This window comes from Abramis brama, assembly GCF_963993115.1.
Source record: "Abramis brama genome assembly, chromosome: 18".
NCBI lineage: Eukaryota > Metazoa > Chordata > Actinopteri > Cypriniformes > Leuciscidae > Abramis > Abramis brama.
Genome location: NC_139980.1, coordinates 23,207,428 through 23,234,067, shown reverse-complemented (window position 1 = coordinate 23,234,067; position 26,640 = coordinate 23,207,428). Strand labels below are relative to the sequence as shown.

At 40.6% G+C, this 26,640-nt stretch overlaps 2 protein-coding genes across 2 annotated transcripts in view; both read right to left on the bottom strand.

Annotated features, from left to right (window-relative positions):
* The window catches only part of tube1 (tubulin, epsilon 1), a 212,764-nt gene that overhangs the window by 127,304 nt on the left and 58,820 nt on the right, over positions 1–26,640 (bottom strand). The window lies entirely within an intron of this gene.
* lama4 (laminin, alpha 4) overlaps positions 1–26,640 on the bottom strand; it is a 95,824-nt gene that overhangs the window by 65,775 nt on the left and 3,409 nt on the right. Inside the window, exons 2-10 of the mRNA XM_084091114.1 lie at positions 18,972–19,073; positions 15,874–16,001; positions 11,749–11,829; positions 11,444–11,658; positions 9,901–10,001; positions 8,443–8,623; positions 5,524–5,607; positions 4,936–5,087; positions 4,727–4,837 (exon numbers count right to left, since the gene is read on the bottom strand). Of these exons, the coding sequence (XP_083947240.1) occupies positions 4,727–4,837; positions 4,936–5,087; positions 5,524–5,607; positions 8,443–8,623; positions 9,901–10,001; positions 11,444–11,658; positions 11,749–11,829; positions 15,874–16,001; positions 18,972–19,073 (1,155 nt within the window). The remainder of the gene's footprint in view (positions 1–4,726; positions 4,838–4,935; positions 5,088–5,523; positions 5,608–8,442; positions 8,624–9,900; positions 10,002–11,443; positions 11,659–11,748; positions 11,830–15,873; positions 16,002–18,971; positions 19,074–26,640) is intronic.

Sequence of the window (26,640 nt, the reverse complement as noted above, 5' to 3'; positions counted from 1 at the left end):
CTTTGAGTAGACTTTTTAAACTTCCCGCGAACTCCGTTTGCTCCAGAAGTACGAGAAGAACGCCCAGCTCCAAAAGGAACACATGCACACTGCTTTCGCAGTCACACCGAGACTTTAATGCAAGTATTACCTTCATTTGAAATCTAAGGCTGTGTTTACTTTTGGGTATTCTTTCTATTCTTGGTGTCTCTCAGAGTTAACTGTGAAAATTGCCATCCTGACATTTTGCTTTCATTTTCTCTCGCTCATCCTCTCTCACTTTCTCATCCTCTCTCATTCTCTCTCTCTCTCACTCTCATTCGTTAGTCATGAATTGTTTTACTGGTTGTACTCTGTATATAGCCTACATGTATTCCGTGTAAATTGTAGTATTCTGTATCCGTAGTTTCATTTATTAAAACCATATATCCCTGATTGCTTCTGTTTGCTCAACATTTCAAAGTCCCTGAAGCGTTACGATCTAAAGCTACAAAGCTTTACAATTTGTTACTATTTCAGTAACCTAAATTTTATAAGAACAGGAAGGTGATTTTCGTGGCCAGAAAATAGCCTTCTTCGAATTATAAGAAAGAGATCATTTTTGTTGAGAAATTGATGGGTTAATCTTACGGCCGTTTGCTGGACAAACAACTGCTTGATAATTACATTAATTTCCATTAAAAGTTATTCTGATAATTGATCTGAAGAATGGACCATTGATATATTAATGATTAAATTATAATTCATTGTGATGGGTTATTGATATATACAATTGATCTATTTTTCAGCTTCAATAATTTTATTAACTCTGTATGCGAAGTAAATGAATCATAACCCCGATTCATCATTATTGATTCCCTAAATCATTTGAGCTAAATTTCGCTACACTGTCATGTTGTCAGGTTTCTTACAAACGAAGCAGGCAAGATGGTAAGTTTGATATTTTAATAGCAGAATGGATCGGACACAGCGTGAAAGGTGAGTAAACAGGAAGTAGATAATTGGATGAAGCTTAACTGAATGATAACAAAGTCTCTCTTTCTCTTGCAGATGCAGATGATGAAGATTCTCTGAAGATGGACTGAAGACAGGCTGAAGAAGATCCGGATCGACGGTAAGTATGCAGGTAGGTGAAGTAGAGAGTCTGTGTGTCATGAATAGACATGTATTGACGAGACCAGACAAAGAGTGAGTGACTGAGTGCTGAATATAAAGGGGAGCTGGTGATGGGATCCAGGTGACAGTGATTACTACTTAGAGGAGAGTGAGTGCAGGTGTGCGCCAAGGAGGATTCTGGGGAGTGTAGTGCAGAGACAGATGAGGAAGACAGACGGTGGATGTGACATTACTCCCCCCTCCCGCAAGGCACGACCCGCGCCGAAACCAGCAGAACACGGGAGGGGGGGTGGGCATCCTGGAGTCCGTGATGGGGAGGTGGACCGGGTGTAGATGGATGGACTCCAGGATGGTCCAGACGGCCATGGCGGAGCAGGGCGGAGTAGGAGACCACCCCTCGGGCGGCCATGGCGGAGACCTCCCTTCGGGCAGCCATGGTGAAGCAGGCTGAGGAGGTGGCCATGGTGAAGCAGGCTGAGGAGGTGGCCATGGCGGAGAGGACCCTTCAGGTGGCCATGGCGGAGAGGACCCTTCGGGTGGCCATGGCGGAGAGGACCCTTCGGGTGGCCATGGCGGCATTGGGAACCGGTGTCGGTGAGGCCTCCACGGTCCCCCCAGAGGACTTATAGCCCCCCCCAAAAATTTTCTTGGGGAAATTATCAGGCTCTGACACTGGGCTGGATGAGGCAGGGGGCGAAAGCGGCTCTGGGCTGGACAGGACCAGCGGCGAAGAGGACTCTGAGCTGGACAAGACCAGTGGCGAAGAGGGCTCTGGGCTGGACAGGACCAGCGATGAAGAGTGCTTTGAGCTGGACAGGACCAGTGATGAAGAGGGCGTTGAGCTGGACAGGACCAGCGATGAAGAGGGCGTTGAGCTGGGCGGGACCAGCGACGAAGAAGGCTCTGAGCTGGATGGGACCAGCGGCGAAGAGGGTTTAGAGCTGGGCGGAACCAGCAGCGAAGAGGGCTTTGAGCTGGGCAGGACCAGCTGTGAAGAGGGCTTTGAGCTGGACGGAACCAGCGGTGAAGAGGGCTTCGTGCTGTCGCTGTGAGCAGTCTCAGCGGGGCAGACGCTGTGAGCAGTCTCGGCTGGATAGTCGCTGTGAGCAGTCTCGGCTGGGCAGTCGCTGTGAGCAGTATCGACTGGGCAGACCCTTGCTGGCTCTGGCTCGACTAGGCAGACGCTTGCAGGCTCTGGTTCGACTGGGCAGACGCTTGCAGACTCTGGTTCAGCTGGGCAGACACTTGAAGGCTCGATATGGTTCTGGATGAGGATGGGTGAGGAAGTGAAGATGACTGGTGGCTGTGGATCAACTGGGCCGATGAGAGGAGGGAGATCGGAGAAGTCATCCTCCTTGAGTTGCGTTTCGGACCCGAACTGAAATGCCGGCTCGGCTGGACACAACCGGAAGATGAACGGGGCTGCGTAGAATAATGAAAGCTGACTCACTCTGGAATCCGAAGGATTCTGCATCTTGGTCTGGTCTTCTGTCAGGCTTCGTACAAACGAAGCAGGCAAGATGGTAAGTTTGATATTTTAATAGCAGAATGGATCGGACACAGCGTGAAAGGTGAGTAAACAGGAAGTAGATAATTGGATGAAGCTTAACTGAATGATAACAAAGTCTCTCTTTCTCTTGCAGATGCAGATGATGAAGATTCTCTGAAGATGGACTGAAGACAGGCTGAAGAAGATCAGGATCGACGGTAAGTATGCAGGTAGGTGAAGTAGAGAGTCTGTGTGTCATGAATAGACATGTATTGACGAGACCAGACAAAGAGTGAGTGACTGAGTGCTGAATATAAAGGGGAGCTGGTGATGGGATCCAGGTGACGGTGATTACTACTTAGAGGAGAGTGAGTGCAGGTGTGCGCCAAGGAGGATTCTGGGGAGTGTAGTGCAGAGACAGATGAGGAAGACAGACGGTGGATGTGAGACATGTGACCTACAGCATCAGTTGCTTCGCATTCACAACTCCTCTCCCGTGGCCTCATGTTATAGTAAAGTGTCCAGTATATGCACACTTCAGAATCTTACAGGAATTAGTTGGTCATCCAGTCATACTTTTCGCCCCTATTTAATGAATACTATGAATTTGGACATCACATACTTGGCTCACATACTGTTTTTCGCCTTCTATATAGCATAAAAGTGGGCATATTTGGATGCAGGGTTTGTGTTTCCCTTGTTATTTGTCTGGTGTTGTTCCACGGATGAGTTGTTTGGTTGCTCAGATCTGTTTTCCTTTGCAGTATTGTTATTATTTTATTAAATACTGCAATGACATCCTGTCTCACTCCACGTGTCTAATTTTACCAATCATTACACAATCAGCTGTGAGCACAATGACGCTATAAATTCCCTTTGTATCTCTAACTTTAAAGGTTGTATCAGTGATTTCAGGCACAAAAAAAAAAAGATCACATTCATCTAATCTTTCCTAACGATCCGCTAGCTGCCCGCCCCATAAGCAGGCCGTCAAAAAAAACGTGTCTCTGTAGGCAGCCTAGGCTCTGAGATCTGCACACAAAAACAATTGGTTTCACCAACCACTCAAAACCAAAACAAATAGTGTTCCAACCAATCACCGACAGGGGGAGGGTGTTGTGAGGTTTTTAGCCAGCTTCTTCTTCAGCTCCGACTTCGCCTGCAGCCGTGCACAAGCACAAAACCTCACAACACCCACCCCCTGTCGGTGATTGGTTGGAACACTATTTGTTTTGGTTTTGAGTGGTTGGTGAAACCAATTGTTTTTGTGTGCAGATCTCAGAGCCTAGGCTGCCTACAGAGTTTTTTTGACGGCATGCTTATGGGGCGGACAGCTAGCGGATCGTTAGGAAAGATTAGATGAATGTGATCTTTTTTGGGGGGGCCTGAAATCACTGATACAACCTTTAAAGCATAGCCTACTTAAATGTGTTCATAATGATCATATTGTTCAAAATGACTTATAATTACTAACTTTATACAGTCAAACCAAAATTTATTCAGACACCTTCATCATTTCTCACATTATCACAGTTATATTGTCACAGTTATATTACTATCGCTATAGTTTATAAAATGGTAATAAAATATGATAAGAACAATCAGTTATCAAATCAGTTGATATTTCACTGGTTTTGGCCATCCTTCTGTTAGACTGAATTAGGTTGAATAGCTGTCAGCTGTTAAAATTAAGTACACAATTAGATAATACCAATTTAGGTCAACCAATTACCAAGCAATGCTTAATTTTTTTTCAGCCTGTGGTGTAAAAAGGTCGCATTAGCAATTAAAGAAAAAACATTAAGTAAAACACGGTCAGGTCAAAGTGTCTGAATGATTTTTAGTCCCAAATTTTTATAAATTTTACTGGTAGTCCACTGTATGAAGAATGTTTGGGTATAATATGTCACAGTTTACTTTATTTTGCTATCCTCACTTAAATAAATTAACTATAGTGTCCTACACCCACTAGTAAAAAAAATATCAAAAATTATATCTGATGTCTGAATAATTTTTGGTTTGACTGTAAATATAGTTGTGGTTTTTGGTCCTGTTTTCAGACTACAAGTGGCACAGAAAATATACACTTTTAAACAATATTGAAATAAATGAAATCAATGAAAGCTGGAATGAGTGGCACACCTCTCCTGCGAGCAGATGCATGTCAGTAAGCAGTTTTTGAGTTTCTTCCTCCAGGTGTCCCGTATCTGCTCTCATCACTGCATACTTATTTCTCCAGCCTACAAACTGAGCCTGTTATAAAACAGTGAGAACAACATACACTCTTGTTTAAACACCACATCCTCTGGGTGTAAGTTTCTCGAAGCGATGTGCAGTTTGAGTGTTGTTACCTGTAGTCTGTGTGCAGTGTAGTTGTAGTACTTTAATCTGTCGTTGGCAGCAGCTCCTGTAGAAATGTTCAGCACGCTGTTCCTCACTTGGTCCAGAGTTTTGTTGGACTGACGAATATCTCCAATCAGATTCCAAATACATGCATCGCAGTCTGGGAGGTGGTAGGGGTAATAATTCATATTGGGTTATCATATTTTTTAATGTTTATAAGATTTTCTGAACAATTGTCAGTTTTTTTTTATTTTTATGTAAATGTATACTTGCTTTAAAGATCAAATCTAAATGGTGCTTGTTTGTGTAAGTTCTGGGGATCAAAAGTCAAAAGAGGGCATTCCTAAGTCTACGATGCTTTGGTCCCTCTGGAAAATAATCATCTTTTTCAATTACTCTAACATAACATACTAACATTATAAGTGAACCTTAAGGAACAAATTGAAAAAAGGCATGTCAATGTTATTTCCCTTTAAATGGAAATAAAACCGCAGATTTTAAAAGTGGTCTTGGACTTTTGGATCCTTCTTTAGGTCCTTCTTAACAATTGTTTGAATTGTTTGAATTAGTGTTTTCTCTTATGTCATTGAACTCACTGATATTACACTCGCTGATTTGCGAGGTCTCGGGAAGACACTCTCCTGTGTGCATGTCACAATTCTCCTCAGGACAATCACATTCTGAGGAAGACAAACACACTTTACACATTTAGTCTATTATACATTAAAACACACAATGGAACACACATCCAAAGTAACTACACAACCTTGATCACAAACAAAAGGCCTTTTCATACTTGAAACAGGTAAAGTTGTGATGAAATGGAAGTAGCGACAGATCTTCCATATTGTGAAGTAAAGTTTCTTAACCCCGGGTAAAAAGCAGTGCTAACCCCAAATCTCAATTAAATGTTCCTTTACTCAAGGTTAAAAGTGAGGTTTAGAGAGACAAGGTTTATAATGCAGTGAAAAGCCCTAAAGTGCATTACACAACTGGGTCAGCATATTACAAATTGATTTACACTCTTAATTCTAAGAAAGAGACACAAACTAAAACATTATATACATTTTTGAGACACACCAGTGGTCACTAATACACTCTAAGCAGCAGGAGTTCAACTGAAACATTTAAAAGTTAAAAGTGAGGTTAGAATGACGATAATATGGAAGCTTGTTTCCGCCATAAAATAAAAAAGGTAATTCCGACGTTTTATCTCACAATTATGTGATATAAAGTCACAATTGCGTGATAAAACATCGCAATTGTGTGTTATAAAGTCAGAACAGCGTGATTTAAAGTTGCCATTGCGTGTTATAAAGTCAGAATTGCAAGTTTATTTCTCGCAATTCTGAGAAATAAAGTTGCAATTATCTTTTAAAATGTTTTATTCTGTGGCGGAAACAAGCTTCCATGCGATAATGCAGTGAAAAGCCCAACAGTCTATTACACAAATGGGTCAGCATGTTACAAGTTGATTTACACTTAATTCAAAGAAAGAGACACAAACTAAAACAGTAGATACCTTTTTGAGACAGACCATTGGGTCACTAATACACAGCAGGGGTTAAACGGAAACATTTTCCCAAAAGAACAGTCAGAACAAATTAACTGCATTTACTAGAAATAAACTTCAGCAAAGATGCCCTCATTTCTCTCTCATTTCTCTCTCATTTCCTATTTGACACACTGTTTTAACACACTGACATGGACTCAAAACTTTCACGCATCACAACTGGGGCTGGTATGTTGAGATGGAGGTGATGATGTCATGGGAAATAATGTAAATCCCTGTTCTTATGTGCAGGTGGCCAAGTGTGTGTGGGTGTGCAGATCCCTTAATGAAATCAGGACCAACGGCAAACAGCTGTTCAACTGTTCTGCTCAGGACAAGGACCTTTTGCATTCTCCCACCAGATTCACAGGCCAGATGGAAGGGGTATTGCAGTCAACAGGATAACTGCCATGACGGCGCTGTTTAAATTACTTAAAGGAACACTCCACAGTTTTTTGAAATAGGGCTTATTCACCTTCTTTCCTACATTTAAATAGGTGGGCAAATGCATTTTTGTCTCAGTGCATGTATTGTTTTAGTATGACAGGGTCGGCGCTAGCTTAGCTTAGCTTAATGAATGGAATCCTTTGTTGCCAGCTAGCATGTCCTGAGTAAAAGTGATATAAAAAATAAAATAAAAACACCTAATTACTTCTTGTGGCCTGCGTATTCACAACGAGTACAAATAGCGATGCAGATTAACACTAGGTGATTTCCTAGGCAGATACTGACTTGGGACTATATTAGGGGGAAGCACAGGCGAAGCACTGCTACTTAGGCGAAGCACTGCTACTTGGGCGCAGAGATATCACGCAACACATGAAATCCCACGACTTCCGTCAACATACCGGCGTGAATAGTAGCTGGCTATTTTTCCTACAGTACATGAATGGCAATGAACATGGCTAATTTTGTGAGAGACGAAGAGGGTGACTTCTCAGACAGTCAAGAGCCAGAGCCAGAACCATACCTGAGTTTTCAGAAGATGAGCTGCGTGCTTTGGAAATAGAATGACAGGAGGAGGAGGTTGCGATCGCTCAACAGCCTGAGGACATGAGGATGAGAGCCAACACGAACTGGTGGTGTGAATGTGGGGGAATATGCCAATCTATCCCGACTGAAATAGTGTCTGTGCTGTGGAGAGTGGGACAAGTTACTGCCATTGATGACCAGGCTCAACGCGTCAGATCAAGATGAGCGTGCCCGCAGTTGTGTCTAAGCTAGCGCCGACCCTGTCAAACTAAAACAATGCATGCACTGAGACAAAAATGCATTTGCCCACCTATCTAAATGTGGGAAAGAAGGTGAATAAGCCCTATTTCAAAAAATGGTGGAATGTTCCTTTAAAACTATTGCTAAGTGAAGAATTTATTGCTGATTTTTAGCTGTTGACTACTTTCATTATAAAGGTTTTGGTGAGGTTCTCTTGAAGTCAGTGTTTGGTTTGATGAGTCTTTAAACAATGAAATATGGCTTTTAAAACCAAGTGTCACAGCCTTATACATGTAATTTATATAGAATAACTACTTACTCTTGTTCATATTGAAGACTAAAATTTGTATTATTTAATATTATTATTCTTTATTAGTATTCATAATCATTTGTAATCATTGCATTTTGTTAATCATAGTGTTCTTGAATATATGTGTGAGTGTGGGAGACAGGAGTGTGTGTGCTGGAAAATAAAAGAGATCTCTTGGCAAAATAACTGGTGTCTGATCCCATGAATTAAACAACAAAGGGGAAAAAGCTTAATTTTTTAAATCTACAATATTGTATTGATAATGGGATGCATGTTAGTAATGAAACAGAATCTTTGATTCACTTCTCTCAGTATATACACTGCCCTATATGGAAGAATATTTGCATAGGTTGCAATTTTTGTAAAAGACAACAGGCAGTGAAATGTGCTGAACCTCCTCCAGCCGTGAATCAAGCTGTACGCAGTGTTAAACAGACTCACTCTTGCAGCCGGATGTGCTGTAATCCCAGAATCCTGGCAGGCATCGTTCGCAGTATCGGCCTCCAGCCCCCGAGTGGCACTGGCAGCTGTGTGTGAGAGGGTGGCAGGTGCCACGCAGGGCAGCAGAGGCACATTCACACCGACGGCATCCCATACAGCTGCCAAAGCCAGAGTAGCCCTCCTACACATTAAAAATGTGAAGATTCTGAAGAAATATTGCATATTAAATGTGCTCAGTGTACATATGTGTGTATTTGGGTTTATGCAGAGACTGCATAAATAGATTGACTATGGAGTTTCTAGGCCAATACACAAATAATCAACCACTTTTTAAGGCAGATACAAAAAACAATCATTTTACTTATGCGTTTCAACCATTTCAACTGCCAGTGTTAGTATATTAATTAAAAACAGACAATTGACACATTTTAAAGCAAAGACTTTACAATGAATACATTCGAAAATCATAGCTATTACACTGTAAAAAGTTAACATGCTGTTGCTGCTTTAGCTGCATAAAAGTGAAAATCACAATTGACAGCGCTATACTCTTCACCACAATGGTAACCACAACATCCAATAACAGAAACTCCTCAAAATATCCAACTGAACATTAAACATCCACTGGCCATGGCTGCATTTCTCAAAAGCATCGTGAGCTAAGTTGATCGATCTATATAGGCTTACAACGTTAAACGTAGCCATGGGCAGTGGATCTGTAGTTCCCAGCATGCTTTGCAAGGGACTGCATTAGGAGAGAGTAAATTTAGGGATTAAGTGTTTTTATGTGATGAAAATATGATTTTATGTGTTTTAAGGGAAAGATGTTGGTAGTTTATGTTAATGTTTAATGTTCAGTTATGTTGGACATTTAGATTAGTTCTGTTATTGAATGTTGTGCTTTCTTACCATTGTGGTGAAATATAGCCATATAAGCATAGAAGTATGTCAATTGTGATTTACACTTTGATGCAACTTAATGCGTTTAATATCCCCAAATTTCTCACTGCGCATGTGTTGAATGTGTCCATCCTGAGCTTTAATGGAAATTGTATGTTGGGTCAATGTAACTCTATTAAATTAAAACAGCATTCCCTTATTTTATGTTACATCAAACTGATTGTGGTTACAACAACAAAATTAGAATTTGTATGTAGAATCAGGAAGAAATATTTCCTTAAAGCAACAACTGCACGTTCACTTTTTATATTCTATGTTTTACATCATTTCACACCAAAAAAAACTAAAAAACACCTAGCATAGTAGTTTAGGGCAGTTGGGGTAAAGCCCCACCAAAATATTCATCCGCTTGATGAATAAATAATATTAAATTGATTTAAAAAACGTGTAAATGTGTTCAGCATTGAGCAACATGAGTTTCTAGACTATTTGAAGGTGAAGTGTAAATATATATATACTGTATATAGTGACAATTTGTATTTCTTTGAATGTCCATACCTCACACCTGTCACATAGGTGACCTGTGACCCCGGGCTTACAGTGACACACACCTGTCCGGTCATCACATGATGCAGTACCACACTTATCACACTGACACTCTGAAACAGAGAGAGAGAGACATCATAACAACCCTCTAAACAAGAAATTCTGTAATGCACTTGAGCCATAAAACATACATGAAATACAGTAAACATATTTAGAACAATCTAACTGACAATACTGAATAAACCATTGACGTTACTTTGGACGTGACTATCTATGGCCGACGGCTGGATAATTTGGAGAAACCTGTTTGAAAATTATTTTTGCATTTCTGTTTGATTCAGCAAAAGAGGCATAACTTACACACATCTTTAAAGCCACTATAGATTAAAAATAACTAGAACTACAATCTCCACAATACTCCATATACTGTAGGGTGACCAGACATCCCCGTTTACATAGTACAGTCCTGGATGACAGGGGCTTTCAGCAATTTAGCTTGCAATGCATCTGTGAAATTTGCAGTTAAAAAGGCAGCTGTGGTTGCAAGAACTTTACCGTAAAAAAAAAAAAAAAACAGTAGCAACATTAAGTTTTACAGATTGAACTTAAATTTACAACAACAACAAAAAAAAGAAAAAAAGAAAAATTTCAATATTTCATTAACTGAAATAATATTCACATACCAATTTACTAAAAGCAGTTTTTTTACATTTATGGTAAATGTTCTTCTTAACTTCCAATAACTGTACATTTAAAAATATTTTACTATAAAATTACATTAAATATCCCACTAGATCTATTGCATTTTTCACTGTATAGAGTATGGGAATTTACTGTTAACCAAATAACAGGTTTTTACCAAAGCATTTTGACAGTCTTTTACCATTAAAATTAAGAATTTCTTTTACAGTGTACTTTGTTAATCTTGATAAATGCTTGAACAAAAATGTATTGCTAGCATTTAAAAGATGATGCAGGAGCTTCGGCTGGATGAGGTGCAGTTTCATTAGTACATAAGAAAACTTGAAAGCTTTTGTTTGATAACAAAAGAGAATACAAACTGCTGAGCCATTTCCCTTGACGAATGGCTGGAAATTAATTTGGACCCATACTTTAAAGTCTCCTTGAAGTGGCTTGATAAGAGCAGTTTTCCTCAATGTTTTCAAATATTGAAACATGCAGTCAGGGTATAGACGAGCATGAAGAGCATGCCTTTTTTTATAGCTAAAAGCTTTTGTTTAAGTCACAGCCTGGCAAAGCTGCACATAGTTGTTAATGCTAACAATCCCAGCTGGAATTGAATGCTAATATTATAGGTTCTAAGTTCACTTTATTAACGTTCAGCAGTTAAACATGTGTACACAGAAACAAAATATAATATAATCTATAACTGCTGGTAATTTTGACTCAAGGCCAAAATATGTCGAGTCATGGGAGCAATCAAATGTATTTTGCCATAAAATTTACAACTTTAGAAATTGATGTATGTATTTGCTCTCTTGTCCAGATAATTTTTACACTGTCAGCAATATATTTTACCATTTCTAGCACCTACCCCGACAGTCCTTAGCACTGATGGCATCACCATAGAAACCCGGAACACATCTTTCACAGTTGTCACCAGCGGTGTTTGCCCAGCAGTTCAGGCACTGGCCTGTCATATTATTGCATTCATTGAAGATAAGGTTTGGGTCTGAGTTGCCATTACAATCACACTTTTTGCAGGAATTGCCCACGTCCATGGGATTGCCATAATAACCTGGAGCGCATCTTGGTGGTGAGAGAAGGAAAATGTAATTAGTAGTAAAATACAAAAATCTACTTAAAAACTGTTTATTTCAAGCCATTTTGCCAACCAACCTCTCGCAGTAGTGTCCAGCATATCCTTCCTGGCACACACATCTCAGAAAATTACCCCTCATATCACAGTGATCTGCAAAGCTGAGAAAAAAAGAGAAAAAAACCCCAAAAAACATCAGACATCCTGCAGGACACTATTACAGGATTTCCACACCTTTTGAACAACTCAGCACACACAAAGAGCAATGTCATAAATTCATTATTGAAAATTCCATACATTTTTAAGATCTCATAAGGCATAATACAAACAAGCAGATCTACACATAATATTACTACCTATACGTAAGTAACCACTCAATGTGGGCCTCGAACCCAGGTCGCCGGCATGGGAGGCGCGCGCGCTAACAAGGATACTAAAGACCACAGTCTCTAGCACCAGCCACTAGTGATGCTCACTCTCTTGAGATCAGGGGAGTGAGGTTTACCTACACAGCTCTCAATAGCTGGCCTCCGTTACACATATAATAGGATACACAGGCCTATAAGGAAATAGCCTACAAGGCCTAATATCATTATTTAATTATACTAAAGGTGTGTTACAATCAACCATAAGTGCACATCAAAATGGACTTCACAAAGTAATTTACCCACCAATCACTGAACTAGACCCAGATGTAGTTTGTATGTGATTATTAGGGTAGGAATGTTGTTTGGGGCATGGTCTTATGCGAGGCTTGTCGTAACTACCAATGAGAGCGAGCAAGCTTCACCAACCCGATTTTGCAAACTTTGATAGCTGAAACATGGCAGCCCCGAACATGTCACGAAAGTAGAGTTGAGAAAGATCATATTCTTTTTCTCCTTTTTTGTTTTTCGCTGCAAAACAGAACGCTCGCCAGGAGAGCCAATTGAACGTCCTCCATATTTGTTTTTCTTCTGAAGTCACGTTTGATCACACAAGTTCTGTGAGATCTCATGTCTGTGGAATTGCCACTGTGAAATTGAGTGTGGTCTTGTTGTCTGGCCACATCATCTAATGCGGGCTATTCAATTGGTGGCCCACCAATCATCTCCATCCAGCCCGAGGGCATCCCCACCTCCCTCCCCTCCTCTGGCTTTACAACTTCATTTGGTTAGATACATGACCGCAGAGGCGCCTGCAGCTGTACGGCTATACGCACTGTGCGTGCCATGAGCGCTCCGACTGACATGAGAAAGATGTTATGCGTGTCCCATATTTCTGTTGACTGAACCAGCGATTTCAATCAATTAATCTTTCTTTTGAGTCGTTTTTTATTTTTATTTCAGTGAATTGGCCAAACACACTTGTATAACGGTTTGAAAGGATTCGGATTTATTCTGACCGCTCTGACACTGAATCATCTGAAGCGGCCCAGTGGTTCGCAGCATGGCCCAGTGGATAATGGAACACAAGCTCAAAGGAGTTGCGTTTACTCCCAGTCCCGAACACCATTATTAAACACCATTATTAAACAATGCTGCGACATCCAGTGAGAAGCGTTTCAATTCGACACACACCTCTCTGTTACAAACCACAAATCACTTGTTGATTAAACTATTTTTAAAGGTAAGAATGACATCTAGTGGTTAAAATAGGTACTGCAGTCCAAATTCAAAATATCGGAGATCGTTGTTTCCACCGCCCCCTCCTACTCACACTCGACGCTCTCACGGGTTGCCAGTTTGAGAACACGCAACAGGAATGAGCACAATTGACAATGAAACCCAATGAGACTTACAATGTAGTTGTAGAGACAATGTAAGTTGATGAGTTGATTTATCTGCGTTTTAATATGCTCTCGTTCATAGAAATTTGTAGATGGATATCAAGGCTTTTTAGGTTGGGTAATATCTGCAATCTCTGACCCAGTTTGTTTGCTGGCTGCAATACGCTGTGTTTCCTGCCAAATGGCATCCCGGGGTGTTGAAATACTATTGGGTGAACTGGCAGTGGGCGAGATCACACAGACCAAAACAAAAACAGACATTCCAACATGGAACGCAAATTTCAAAGTAAAATAACTGGCTGTAGAAGTGTTTTTCAGAGAAACGAGTATGTGAACTTAGCATGTTTCATAAAAATCTGCAAACATATTATGGTATTTTATGCTTTAGTAGAGTGAAAAAGTTACATACAGCACCTTTAAATCAGATGAAACGGCCTCAACATTCCAAACAAGACTGATGAGAAAACATGAGAAACATTGTGCCATGAACAAAGTTGAAAAAACTTTTAAAATCCCCAAATCACCACCCTTACGAACATTTACCATGAATGTACTGTAGTAAAACTGACTGTATTTACAATGGTTTGAGGAGAAATGTGGAATAGCATATAGATCCATAATATCATTTGACTGTGGTAGTGACTAGCCAGCATGGTTTTACCTGTGGTTACCAAGTCAGTCTCATTGTCATTACAGAGTGACATATGTTAGTATGTTCGTAAGCGGTGAAATCATTTCATATAGTGCGGGCATGAGGGGAAAAATGGAGCAGGTCAATCAGATTATCTCAAGGATAAACAATATATATTTGTTTATACCCAAATCTTTCTATAAAGAGTTAGACAAATATCTTTCTTTATATGGAATAAAAGCATTCCAAGAATTAGAAAAGCATTTTTAGAAAGGCAGAAAGATACAGGACTGGCGCTGCACAACGTAATGTTTTATCATTGATCTTGTAATATTGATCAAATAAAATTGGGCAAAGCATTTGAATCAGGAGAATGAACCTGTTTGGGTGAAGATGGAACAGGAGTCTTGCAGGCCAGTCTCTGTTTTCAATGCTCTGTGCCCTGCTACCACTAAACAGGAAGTATCTAACAAGCAATCCATTGGAAAATCAAACAAAGGAACACGTGATGAATGAAAACAAATTGAAAGTCCATGAAAACAGAAACTAACTGAACATAAGTGTAATATTACGCCCTCTCTGAAAAAGGTGTGACCTCACCTCGCGGCACAACAGAAAGTTGGGGCTCTGGAGGAGGCGAAGGGATGGTGAGATGAAGGACGCAGACAAAGTTCGCTTTCTCGATGCGAACATCCAAGCGGCCCTGAGACGGGTGGCCCAGAGATGGAGGGAACTGCTCTGTTACAAGAGACGGTGAAGGCACCGCTCCATCCCCCAGAGGAGGGCCGGTTGGAGAATCTTGTGTTTCATTTTATTTCTGTTCTGTACCCGCCTTTTTAATAAAAGAGCAATTTCCAAAACCTCTGGGCTGTATTGGGCCTGTGTTGACAGTGAGCGGCGCACTGCTTCCTCACTCTCGGCCACACCCTCATTCGCCACGGGCAGGGGGCTCTGAGGACGCGCTGCCGCCCCGCGCCTCCCTACCCAGTCCCTCACGGGACCGACGGAGCCAGGTAAGCGCACTACACTCACCGCCTCGATTTCTATAGAATCTATATCCAATGTATGTACCAAATGATTAATCAATTAAATATCCGCATAATACAACAGATTAACACAAAAACATTACAACAATTTCAGAAAACAGAGAACTGAAACAGAGCTGAAGTGAAAATGGAAAAAATGGAAACCAAATGAACTGAAGAAATGAAATGAAGAAAGCTTCAACTTAGGATTCATTTGGGAAACACAAACACAGGATACGTGACAACTGCATCCAAACTCACAATCAATGGTTTACTGTTACTTTTATGTGACAAAATATGCAACATTAATATTGTCAACTGCATTTTGCGATTCAGTAATATCTTTTGTTAATGATTTTTGTCCATTATTTTATTTATTTTTCAATTTAAAGGCTCTCAAGATGTTTACTGGGAAACATGTGGGCCAAATGGACTGGATTTTTCCAGGGCCAAATTTTAGCCCCGGTCTAGCCCTAATGAGAGATAAGGCTGTGTGATAGGTGAAAAGAACCTTTTTACATTATGAAGTCCAGGCTATGGATGTTTGTTCATTCTAAAAATATAAATATGATGCAATCACACAAATAACAATACTAGTAAAGAATACAACTTTTTTGCTGTATGTCATATTTCACTTTAAACTGGATAATAAGGACTCAAGTTATCCTGAAATAAGAGCAAGAAGGGTTTTTTTTACTGATTTATTTATTTTTGCTGTTGCTGTTAAGGATTGTGTCGGCATGATTTAGGTGTAAATGTATGAGCTCAAGTCTGGACTCACTTGTTAGACTCCAGTGAAATCGGGCAGGCACATGGTCTACACATGAAGGTGCCATCAGGAAGAAACACAGGTAGAAATCCATCTTCACATTGCTCACAGAAATCTCCAACAGTGTGATCCTGACATTCCTGAAACACGGGATGCAGAAAAGAAGGGAAGTGCATTTCAGAAAAAAAAAAAACACACAAATGCTGGTTACACTGCCATGGTTACAGAAATGTTAAAATCAACACCATATGTGCCAGTGTGACAGTTACCACATCGAAGAATTTCAGTTTCTGTTTAGCTTGTTTTTATTAAAGCACTTACATTAAATAATTAGGGCCCAAGCCCTGAAAGGGCGAAGGCCCTATTGTTTTCGTAAGGATTTATTTTTTTTTATTTTTTTTTTCATTATTTTTTTTTTATTTTTTTTGCCACTTTTAGGGCCCTTAACATGCTCAAAAACTCTTGAAACTTTGCACACAGGTCAGAACCCGCGGCCATCAGGGCCGGGCTGAAGCTGGTACCCGGGCGTGGCAGGGGGGCTCGACAGCGCCCCCTGGAATGGGGTCCGAAATCTTGGTCCATATATCAAACACGCTTGCATGTAATAATATGAAACTCAGTACACATATAGATCTCATCGGGCCGAACAACTTTCGTGCTTTAAGTTTTACAAAAGCCCAACAGGAAGTCGGTTATTATACGTTGTTTGGAAAACGCATACAATGGAATGTGAAATACTCCTCCTAGGGAATTCATCCGATCGCCACCAAACTCGGTGTGAATGAAGTCAAGACATTGAGGATGAATTCTTGCGAACAGATTTTTGATATCTCAAACGGTTTGGCCGTGGCGAGGAAACACATTTATGGCGAATAATGGGACACAGGAAGTGTGTTATAACTTCTGCATACATTAACTGATCTTGCTGAAACTTCAGCAGTGTGTTCGGTGTAAGAGGCCGATCACATGGATGTGACATTTGTGAGTCAAAGTTATAGTGCCACCAACTGGCAACAGGAAGTGTGTCACTTTCAAAATGCTTTGAAATCACCCTCTTATTTTTACCCGATTTGCTTAAAACTTTATGTGTATAATGTAGACACACGGCAGATGTAGACCTGAGAAAGGATTATTGATATCTTAGATACTGTTGCCGTGGCAACGCATCAAACTTTAATATTCTTTTCGGATGCTTTTGAGACTCTTCACATACTTGAAAATGCATGAAACTCGACAGACACATCACATTTATTATCCAGTAGACATGTGCAAAGTTTCAGAAACGGGCGTGGTGGAATGGCTCAGTAGCGCCACCTTTAGTCAAAAATGGGGGCTTAGTTTTTCCTAGAATCACAAAACTTGGTAGATGTATTATTCTCATCAAGCCTGGACAACTTTCTAATTTACAGTCATTACCTCAGACCAACAGGAAGTCAGATATTTTGGTTTGAATGTGGATTTTCTGGAGAATTTTCTCTCTCTGTCTGTGTGTGTGGGGGGGGGGGGGGATTTGTCTATTCTATTTAATCTTTGTTTTTCAAGGTTTCATGGGCTTTTGGGGCCCTTAACATGCTCAAAAACTCTTGAAACTTTGCACACAGGTCAGAACCCACGGTCATCAGAGCCGGGCTGAAGCTGGTACCCGGGTGTGGCAGGGGGGCTCAACAGCGCCCCCTTGAACACGGTCTGAAAACTTGGTCCATATATCAAACACGCTTGCATGAATTAATATGAAACTCGGTACACATATAGATCTCATCGGGCCGAACAACTTTCGCACTCTAAGTTATTAGCTCCGCCCAACAGGAAGTCGCTATTATGGGTTGTTTGAAAAACGCATGCTGTGGAATTTGATGTCCTCTTCCTAGAGAATTCATCCAATCGCCTCCAAATTCGGTCAGCATGAAGTCAAGACATTAAGGATGCTAAATTGCGGACAGATTTTTGATATCTCGAATGGTTTGGTCGTGGCGAGGAAACGAATTAATGGCGAGAAAAGAGAAACACGAAGTGGTATAACTTCTGCACACATTAACTGATCTTGAATAAACTTCAGCAGTGTGTTCGTGGTAAGATGCCGATTAGATGGATGTAACTATTGTGAGTCAAAGTTATAGCGCCACCAACTGGTAGCAGGAAGTGTGTCACTTTCAAAATGCTTTTGACAAAAGTGAGGGGGTTAATTTTATGTACAGTCACAAAAATCAGTACACATATTGGTCTCATCGAGCCAGACAATTTTCTGATTTTCAGTAATTAGCTCCGAGCAATAGGAAGTCAGATATTTTGGTTTGAATGTGGATTTCTTTGCATAATCAGCCTCTGAATTTTTACCCACTCCTCTTAAGTGGTTTATTTTATTACTACCAAACTTTTTCAACGTGATGAAAATACATTAAAGATGCTAAATTGTAAACAGATAATAAATATCTCAAACGGTTTTGCTATGGCGAGGGATTAAAGTAATGTCAAAAAAGGAAACACTAAAAACCTCCTATCTTCTAAAAATGTAATTATACACCATTTATTTCTATATAAAATTATACAAATATCAGAACTAAACCCATTTTATTCTTTTTTTTTTTTTAATTTAATAATTGTTTAAATTTAAAAACATCCAGAATGTTTTTTTAGTCCAAAAAATAAATAAATTATGTCATTCATAGTGCTATACTGCCCTCTTGTGTTCAAAGTCAGGTTGGCCTATTGTATTTATATAAATCTATATTTTTATTTATTTATTTATTTATTTTTTGTTATATATATATATATATATATATATATAAATATATATATAAATATATATATAACAAATATATATATATATATATATATATATATATATATTATATATATTTTATATATATTTTATATATATTTTATATATATATATATATATATATATATATATATATATATATATATATATATATATAAATATAGCTGCGAGCAGCGATGGAGGGCCCAAGCCGGTGACACCGCCACCCCGGTGGCTTTAGTGTAACTAAAGGCACCAGGGTGGCGGTGCCACCGGCTTGGGCCCGCAATCGCTGCTCGCAGCTATATTTAAAAATGTTTTTACTTTAAAGAGTTTTGAAACTAATACTTACAATGCATATCCCAGTGATATCCTCACAGCTATCAGCGTGGCCTTTACAGTTACAGGGGAGACAGGTTTCCTGTTCACTCAGGAAGAATCCTCTAGCACATACCTGCAATAAAGTCATTACTAAACATGAACATGAACTATCAACAGTCATGATATGTGCCATATCTCTACAGTATGAAAGTGTTCCTTCAACTACAGTCACTTCATATTCCAGGTATTGTTTTTTTATTAAAGCTTAAATAGGATATTTTAATTTTGCTATATGAAGGTCATCTAAAAAAGTCTTGTAAACTTTTCTCAGGGCTGTACATTTACATTTATGCATTTGGCAGATGCTTTTATCCAAAGCGACTTACATTGCATTCCAAAGTACACATTTACATTCTTATCAGTTCTTGCTTTCCCTGGGAAATGAACCTTGAGGAATTGAATTGACCTTGCCGTTGCAAGCGCCAATGCTCTACTGTTTGAGCTACAGAAAAGCAGGCATAAAAAAACACACTAATCCTAACAAACAATAGCTACATGTGTACTCCCTAATGTTCAAAAAAAATAATACTTCTCTCTAAATTAAAGTAAACAAATACAAATCCATAAGATTTTCTCCAGTGTAGAGAAGTGTAGGCCTAGACCTTTCTAATGATTTATAGTTATATGCTTTGGAGTAAGTCTACGAAGCCCCTAAAGGGACATGGTGGTGGAAAAAATATTGGATGGTTAGAACAAATATTTTTCAAAGCTTTTGTGCTCCACCGAGAAACTTTGTGATCTCTATGAGCAGGCGGCTGAGAGACAAGTCCGAAGGGGTTTGCAAAGTGAAAACCCCGAAAAGCGGTACTGCAAAAATAGTCAAACTTCAATGTTCCGAATTCAGTTCAGTTAACTGAATTCGGAACATTGAAGTTTGACTATCTAAATATTTATTTTATTTTTTATGCAAAAAGACTTTTTTATCAAACTAAGTGTTGTAGCATAAAGAGAAGGAGAGCATTGATGTGTAAATTGAATTTGGTAAGTGTGTAACATTGAAGTTAATGACTATTTTGTAGAAACGCTTTGGGGGTTTTGCACTTTGCAGACGTCTCTCAACCACCTGCTCATAGAGATCAATTTATATTATAAAGCTCGTTTTTAAGAAAATTAACTTTACAGAACTCCTTAAACTAAGCACTGACCATATTTCTTTATACTTAAGTCCAATTTCAAAATAAAACTCTATGAACTGCTCCATTGTTAACGTACTGAGCTGTCTTAAAGGACAATTCCGGTGAAAAATGAACCTAGGGGTAATTAACACATGGTTACCGAGTCGATCGTTCCCTGGGATGCGTTTTCATGATAATCGAATGTAAAGAGTTTTATCTCTAAAAACAGATTATCTTATAACGCTAGTATATGGGGCACAGAGTAAGTAAAAGTAAATCGCTAGTTAATACCACTAACAAGGCTCAAAATAGCCTCACACTAACACGGTAGCATAATGAAGGTCCCTACATGCAAACCGAAGCATTGAGAACTTTGTAAGTGTACAGACAGTTTAATAAGAAGATACTTATAAAGACAGTACATTACGCATATACAGGCAGAAACCATCTTGGAAAACAGTCTTGACTAATCGAGTCACGAACACCGTGCTAAACTAACTTACTGATAGATAGCTAACGCTACATCGGGTGCCATTAGCAAAAGCTACATATACTAACTTACATACCTTCATAATCATGAATAAATGAGGAGGCGTAAAAACTTAAATCCTTTATCTAACGGAGTACTCGGGGCTCTGGAAGTCCGTTTGGCAATACGATGTATCTGAAATGGATAGAATGGGTAGCTCCTGTAAACACCGGCTATAAAAGGTCGCCATTCCTACGCTGCGTTTACCTCAGTAGCTGATGACCGGAAGTAGTTATACGGTATCTGTTTTGTAGAACCCGGAAGTATGTTGCGCATAACCCCTATTGATGGACTGGCTCTCAGTTCTTACATTTCATACTTTTATAATTACAGATATAGAGTCTGAACAATTTAAAGTTTTAAATGTTTAATTGGTGTTTTCTACAGAAACCTCAATTACCAGACAAGTCCTCGGCACAGACCCCACAATGCATCATGCCCAAACCAGCTAGGTCCGCAACACAGACCTAGTAGCCTAAGACTGTCATGCAAAAACTCATTGATACTCCCGTTGTCTGCTGATGCTGCAACTCTACCTCCATGATTTCAACCTGCCAGTCAGACTAAAACTTCTTCCTCAATGGTGTCTCTCAATGGTGTCTCTTCTGTTGTGGCTAACAAGCAAAAGGAGCAGCTTTAAAAAATAATAATAACGTCAGTCTACAAAAACATAGTCTTGTGCTGTAGCTTGAAATCATCATTCAGCTTATTTTCATTGTATTCGGCCAGAGGAGAACAACCTCCTGTTACAACCCTCATGACTGAGCCTGGTTTCTCTCAAGGTTTTTTTCCCCACTACTTTGTGGAGTTTTTGTTCCTTGCCACTGTCGCACTGACTAAATCAATAGGTCGGAAAAAGACAAATACTATTCAGTTAATTGCACTGAAACTATTGAATGAGAACAGAATAATTTAATTGAACTGAATAATGATATACAGTATTATCTTCTGCAGAGCTGCTTTGTAGTTGTAATTAAACTGAATTTATTGTTTCCTGATCGAAGAATTTTGCATAATTGATTCCGTTTCTTTCCTGAAACTACTCTGAAGCAATCTGTAAAAAAAAAGTACAAAAAGTACCATTTACTTTAACATGAAATAAATGTAAACCAGAGTCGGCTTGAGTGCTAAAAACACTTGCACATGCAAAAGTCACTCAATCACTTAAGCCAAAAGTATACTTCCCTTGTCCACGTTTCACTTCATGACATAATTTCTGCCATGGACACAGTCCACAGATGTCTGCACACAAAAATCGGGCTACTTGCGAACAATGTGCATGGACATCATGGACTGATATACTTTCTGCTTTAGTGGGCAATTATTGACCAGAATAAACAGCAGTGGACCAGACTTTATGTCGACAGTCAAAAGTCTGGCAACACAAAAATATCAGTTACACGACTGGCTACCAATGTCAGGATTGGCTCTTGCATAAGTTACAATCTAACTTGGTAATTGTAACCATATTGGATGGTTATTCTTAATCAAAAAGAATTGTCATCAGTCCCTAGCTATAATAGTAGGGGTCCTCAGCAACACACACATGATTATGAATTATGAAAACAGTAGAGCATCGCAGAAACACTGCCATTGTCATCAGTTTGAGTCCCAGGGAATGCATGAGCTCATAAAATATAAACTTGATGTGTTACTTTGGTTAAAATGTAAATAAATGGGTAAATGTAAATGTACAAAAGACCCATAGGCTCTCACAACAGCCATTTCATTCTTGCTTGTAACTCATTTCTCTCTCCTTCTCTCTCACACACTGTTTACATTACTTCAGTGAAACCACACACCAAGTAAGAATCACATACCAGATCATAAAAACAGAGGACAACTGAACTTCAGCACTGTTTGCATGCATTCTAATTATACTTGGTCCATTTATAGTACAGGAGTGTAATTGTTAGTTTTGGTCCTCAAATTTGATTGGCCAAGCAATGTTCTAAGACTTCTGATATACTGTACAATATAACCGCAATGGTACATTTCATTCTTCTTGTCTGTGTTCAAGGCATTCCAGACTATGCATGAATAGTAGGGCTACTAAATAGAATGGAATTTTCTAAATTATGAGTTTATATCTTGCAATTCTGACTTTATAACTGATCTCACAATTAATATTCAACAATATTATTGATCTGCCTGTATTAACACCATTATATGAGAACTGAACTGAGCTGGACGATGACATCACAGTTTTCTCCAGAGCGCCTATATCTATAAATGAACTAAATTAATAACTTTTTTACAACAGAAATTAATCAAAGAGTATAGAAGTAACAAGAGGCGAAACTCCGTTGCAGTTTTGACAACAGCCACTAGGTGGCGCTTCGGTAGCGCGGCCGCCATTTTGGACTGAACCAACGGCTTTACCGTTAGCACAACTACTGTACAGCATTAACATTATGTCTGGAAATAATTGGAAACAAAGAAAACAGTGTTCTGCCATCAACTACCAGTGTACAACCAATCAACTAGCATTTCATAGATTCCCCAAAGATCCAGAGAGGTAAAGTAGAAAAGGTTTTTATTAACTTTAAAGTGAGCTAACGTCAACGATAACAGGTGCTGTAACGTTAATGTAAGCTATCCCATAACCGCAGTAACAGTTTGCTAATGTTATGTATTTGGTCGAAATTGTCAAGACTCGAAATTGGCTTTTTAAATCGCATACTTTCAGAGATATATGAACACCTAACCTGGCAAATGACCGCTTTATTAATTCATTGTTATCACTAAATTAACCCTTTAACTTTTTTTCGCATAAACATGAAAATCACTATCCAAACTTAATGGTTGTAATTCAGGAATGCTTTGGAATTTAGACCTATGGTTGGTCTTGTTTTAATTTGTCAGATTATTGTTGAAGTGAAATAAATTATGAAAGTGAAACAGAAAAAAGTTATATAAGTTTGAGTTTATTAAAATGTACAAATTTAAAATATAATTATTTATATTTTATATAAAATATATATATTACAAAATATATTTTACTCTAGAACTGCAAGAAAATGAAAGCAAAAAATCTGAACAAGTTGTGTTCCACATTTTAGGTTGATATGTTGATATTTCGCTCCCTCACCCTTCCTGCCGTGTGCTCTAACGTTACACGGTTTGGAGCTGCGCGCTCTTGCTCGCTCGCTCTAGATTCCGGGTGATTTTAGCTAATTTGTGGGCATCAGGGAGCCGCTATCAATATGCGGGAGACTCCCGGATCTTCCGGGAGACATGGGATGTCTGCTCTAGAGATATTAAAAACTAGAAACTACTTTTTAGTTCATTTAACCGCTTTTGAATTTGAACCGGTATCGTTCAATTCTATGACAGCTGTGTTGCGTTCAGTCCAAGATGGCGGAGCTGCAGCTCTGCGCATGGGTGAGTTTGTTGCAATGGAACGTTCTATTGAGTTTCGCCTCTTGGTACTTCTATACTCTTTGAATTAATCATCACTGAACTGACTTAAGCTGGACTTTGACACTATTTTCTTTTAGATCTGCTGTACAGCTGAAACAAACTTTGTTGCATTATTTTCCTGTTATCACTGTAAAGCTGCATTGAAACAATCTGTATTGTAAAAAGCACTGTAAATAAAGGTGACTTGACTTGACAATTCTGACTTGAGAAAAAGTCGAAATTACTTTTTTATTATTTTATTCAGTGGCGGAAACAAGCTTCCATACTCATTGGCTAAAACATATACGCATATTATTTGCTTCTGTGGAAATTGCAGTAATTTGCAAGAGACAATTTCTCACGTTGATCACACGAATGCGTGTGTCGTTTATTTAAATGAAAAAGCCTTGCATTGTCCAGTAGAGTAGACCGCTGGAGAGTTGCAGACCAGGGAACCGTGGTGCCAGGGACAAAATCCCCTGGCACCCGCAGCGGCTGTCCATAAACAAGCTCTGCGGATGAGGATTGAAGGTCCTCCTTTGGCGCAGTCCTGATGCCCAGCATCACCCATGGGAGCTTGTCGACCCAGTTGCTGTCTTTAAGGCTGGCACGCAGGGCAGCCTTCATCGACCTATGAAACCGTTCACATAGCCTGCGGGTGATATGCGGTTGTGCGTGGGAGTTTCACTCCGAGGCTCTGTGCGACAGCGTCCCACAGCTCAGACGTGAACTGCGCGCCTCGGTCAGAGGATATGTCCGAAGGAGTGCCGAAACGGGATACCCAGGTGCCAATAAATGCCTGTGTCATCTCGACAGACACCACTGACGTCAGTGGCACAGCCTCAGGCCAGCGGGTGGTCCTGTCAACCATGGTTAACAGATATGTGAAACCGTGAGAGGAGGGCAAAGGACCGACCAGGTCCCCATTTACATGGTCAAAACGTCTCTCTGGAACTGGGAACGACTCTAACGGGGCCTTAGTGTGGCGGTGTACTTTGGCCCGTTGGCACTCAACACAGGTGTTAGCCCAGTCCCTAACGTCCTTCTTGAGGCCGTGCCAAACAAACTTTGCTAAAATCAGTCTCTGTGACGCTTTCGAACCTGGGTGGGAGAGACCATGAATGGCATCAAAAACTTGTCGTCTCCATCCGGTGGGAACGACCGGCCGAGGATTACCTGTGGAGATGTCACACAGGAGCATGGTGCCGGCGTCGCCAAAAACCACGTCCTCGATCTGAAGCCCTGTAGTCGAGGTCTTCAGGAGTTGCACGTCCGGGTCTGTGGTCTGAGTCGCCGCCATGCGGTTGTAATCCAAACCAAGATGGACTGCCCCTGCCACAGCCCGTGATAGGCAGTCCGCCACGCGGTTGTTCTTACCGGCAACATGCTGCAAGTCCGTGGTGAACTCTGAAATGTAGGACAGATGCCGTTGTTGACGGGCGGACCACGGCTCAGCCACCTTGGCCATGGCAAATGTCAGCGGCTTGTGGTCCACAAAAGCAGTGAAGTGTTGGCCTACCAGCAGGGAACGAAAGTGTCTGATGGCGAGGTAGAGACCCAGCAGCTCCCGGTTGAAAGTGCTGTACTTCCGCTCACAGGGGCGCAGCTGACGGCTAAAGAAAGCCAGCGGCTGCCAGGCCCCACCTACCAACTGCTCGTAGACAGCACCGACAGCGTAGTCCGAGGCGTCTGAGGTGATGGCGATGGGGGCTGTAGGAGAAGGATGCCCCAGCATGGTGGCGTTCGCTAGGGCTGCCTTAGTGGCAGCAAAAGCCTTGTCTCTGCTCTCAGTCCAGTCCACAGCGTGCTTGGGTTTACCTTTCAAGGCCTCATGCAAGGGCCGCATGAGCTGAGCAGCTCGAGGGATGAAGCGGTGGTAAAAATTCACCATGCCGAGGAACTCCTGCAGGGCTTTGACAGTGAGCAGGAGTGGGAACTGTGTGACTGCCTCCAACTTTGATGGGAGAGGGACTGCCCCATCCTTAGTGACTCTGTGTCCTAGGAAGTCAATGGTGGAGAGACCGAACTGGCACTTGGCGGGGTTGACAATTAATCCATGTTGGTTAAGCCGCTCAAAAAGGGTTCATAGGTGCGCCAGGTGCTGAGACTTGGACATGCTCACTACCAGTACACAAAAAGGAAAGGCAGGTCCCGCAAAACAGAGTCCATGAGGTGCTGAAAAGATTGGGCGGCATTTTTAAGGCCGAATGGCATGCGCAGGAACTCAAACAGACCAAACGGCGTGATCACTGCCGTTTTGGGAATGTCCAGTGGGTGTACCGGCACCTGATGATATCCCCGGATGAGGTCCACCTTGGAAAAAATCACCTTGCCAACCAGGTGTGCTGAAAAGTCCTGTATGTTCGGGACTGGGTATCGGTCAGGTGCCGTTGCCTCATTAAGTCGCCGGTAGTTGCCACACGGACGCCAGCCGCCGCCAGGTTTGAGGACGATGTGGAGGGGTGATGCCCACGGGCTGTCGGATCGGCGGACTATGCCCAGGCATTCCATGTTTGCAAACTCAGCCTTTGCAACGGCAAGCTTGGTCGGGTCGAGGCGCCGAGTGCGGGCATAGACGGGAGGACCTGTAGTGG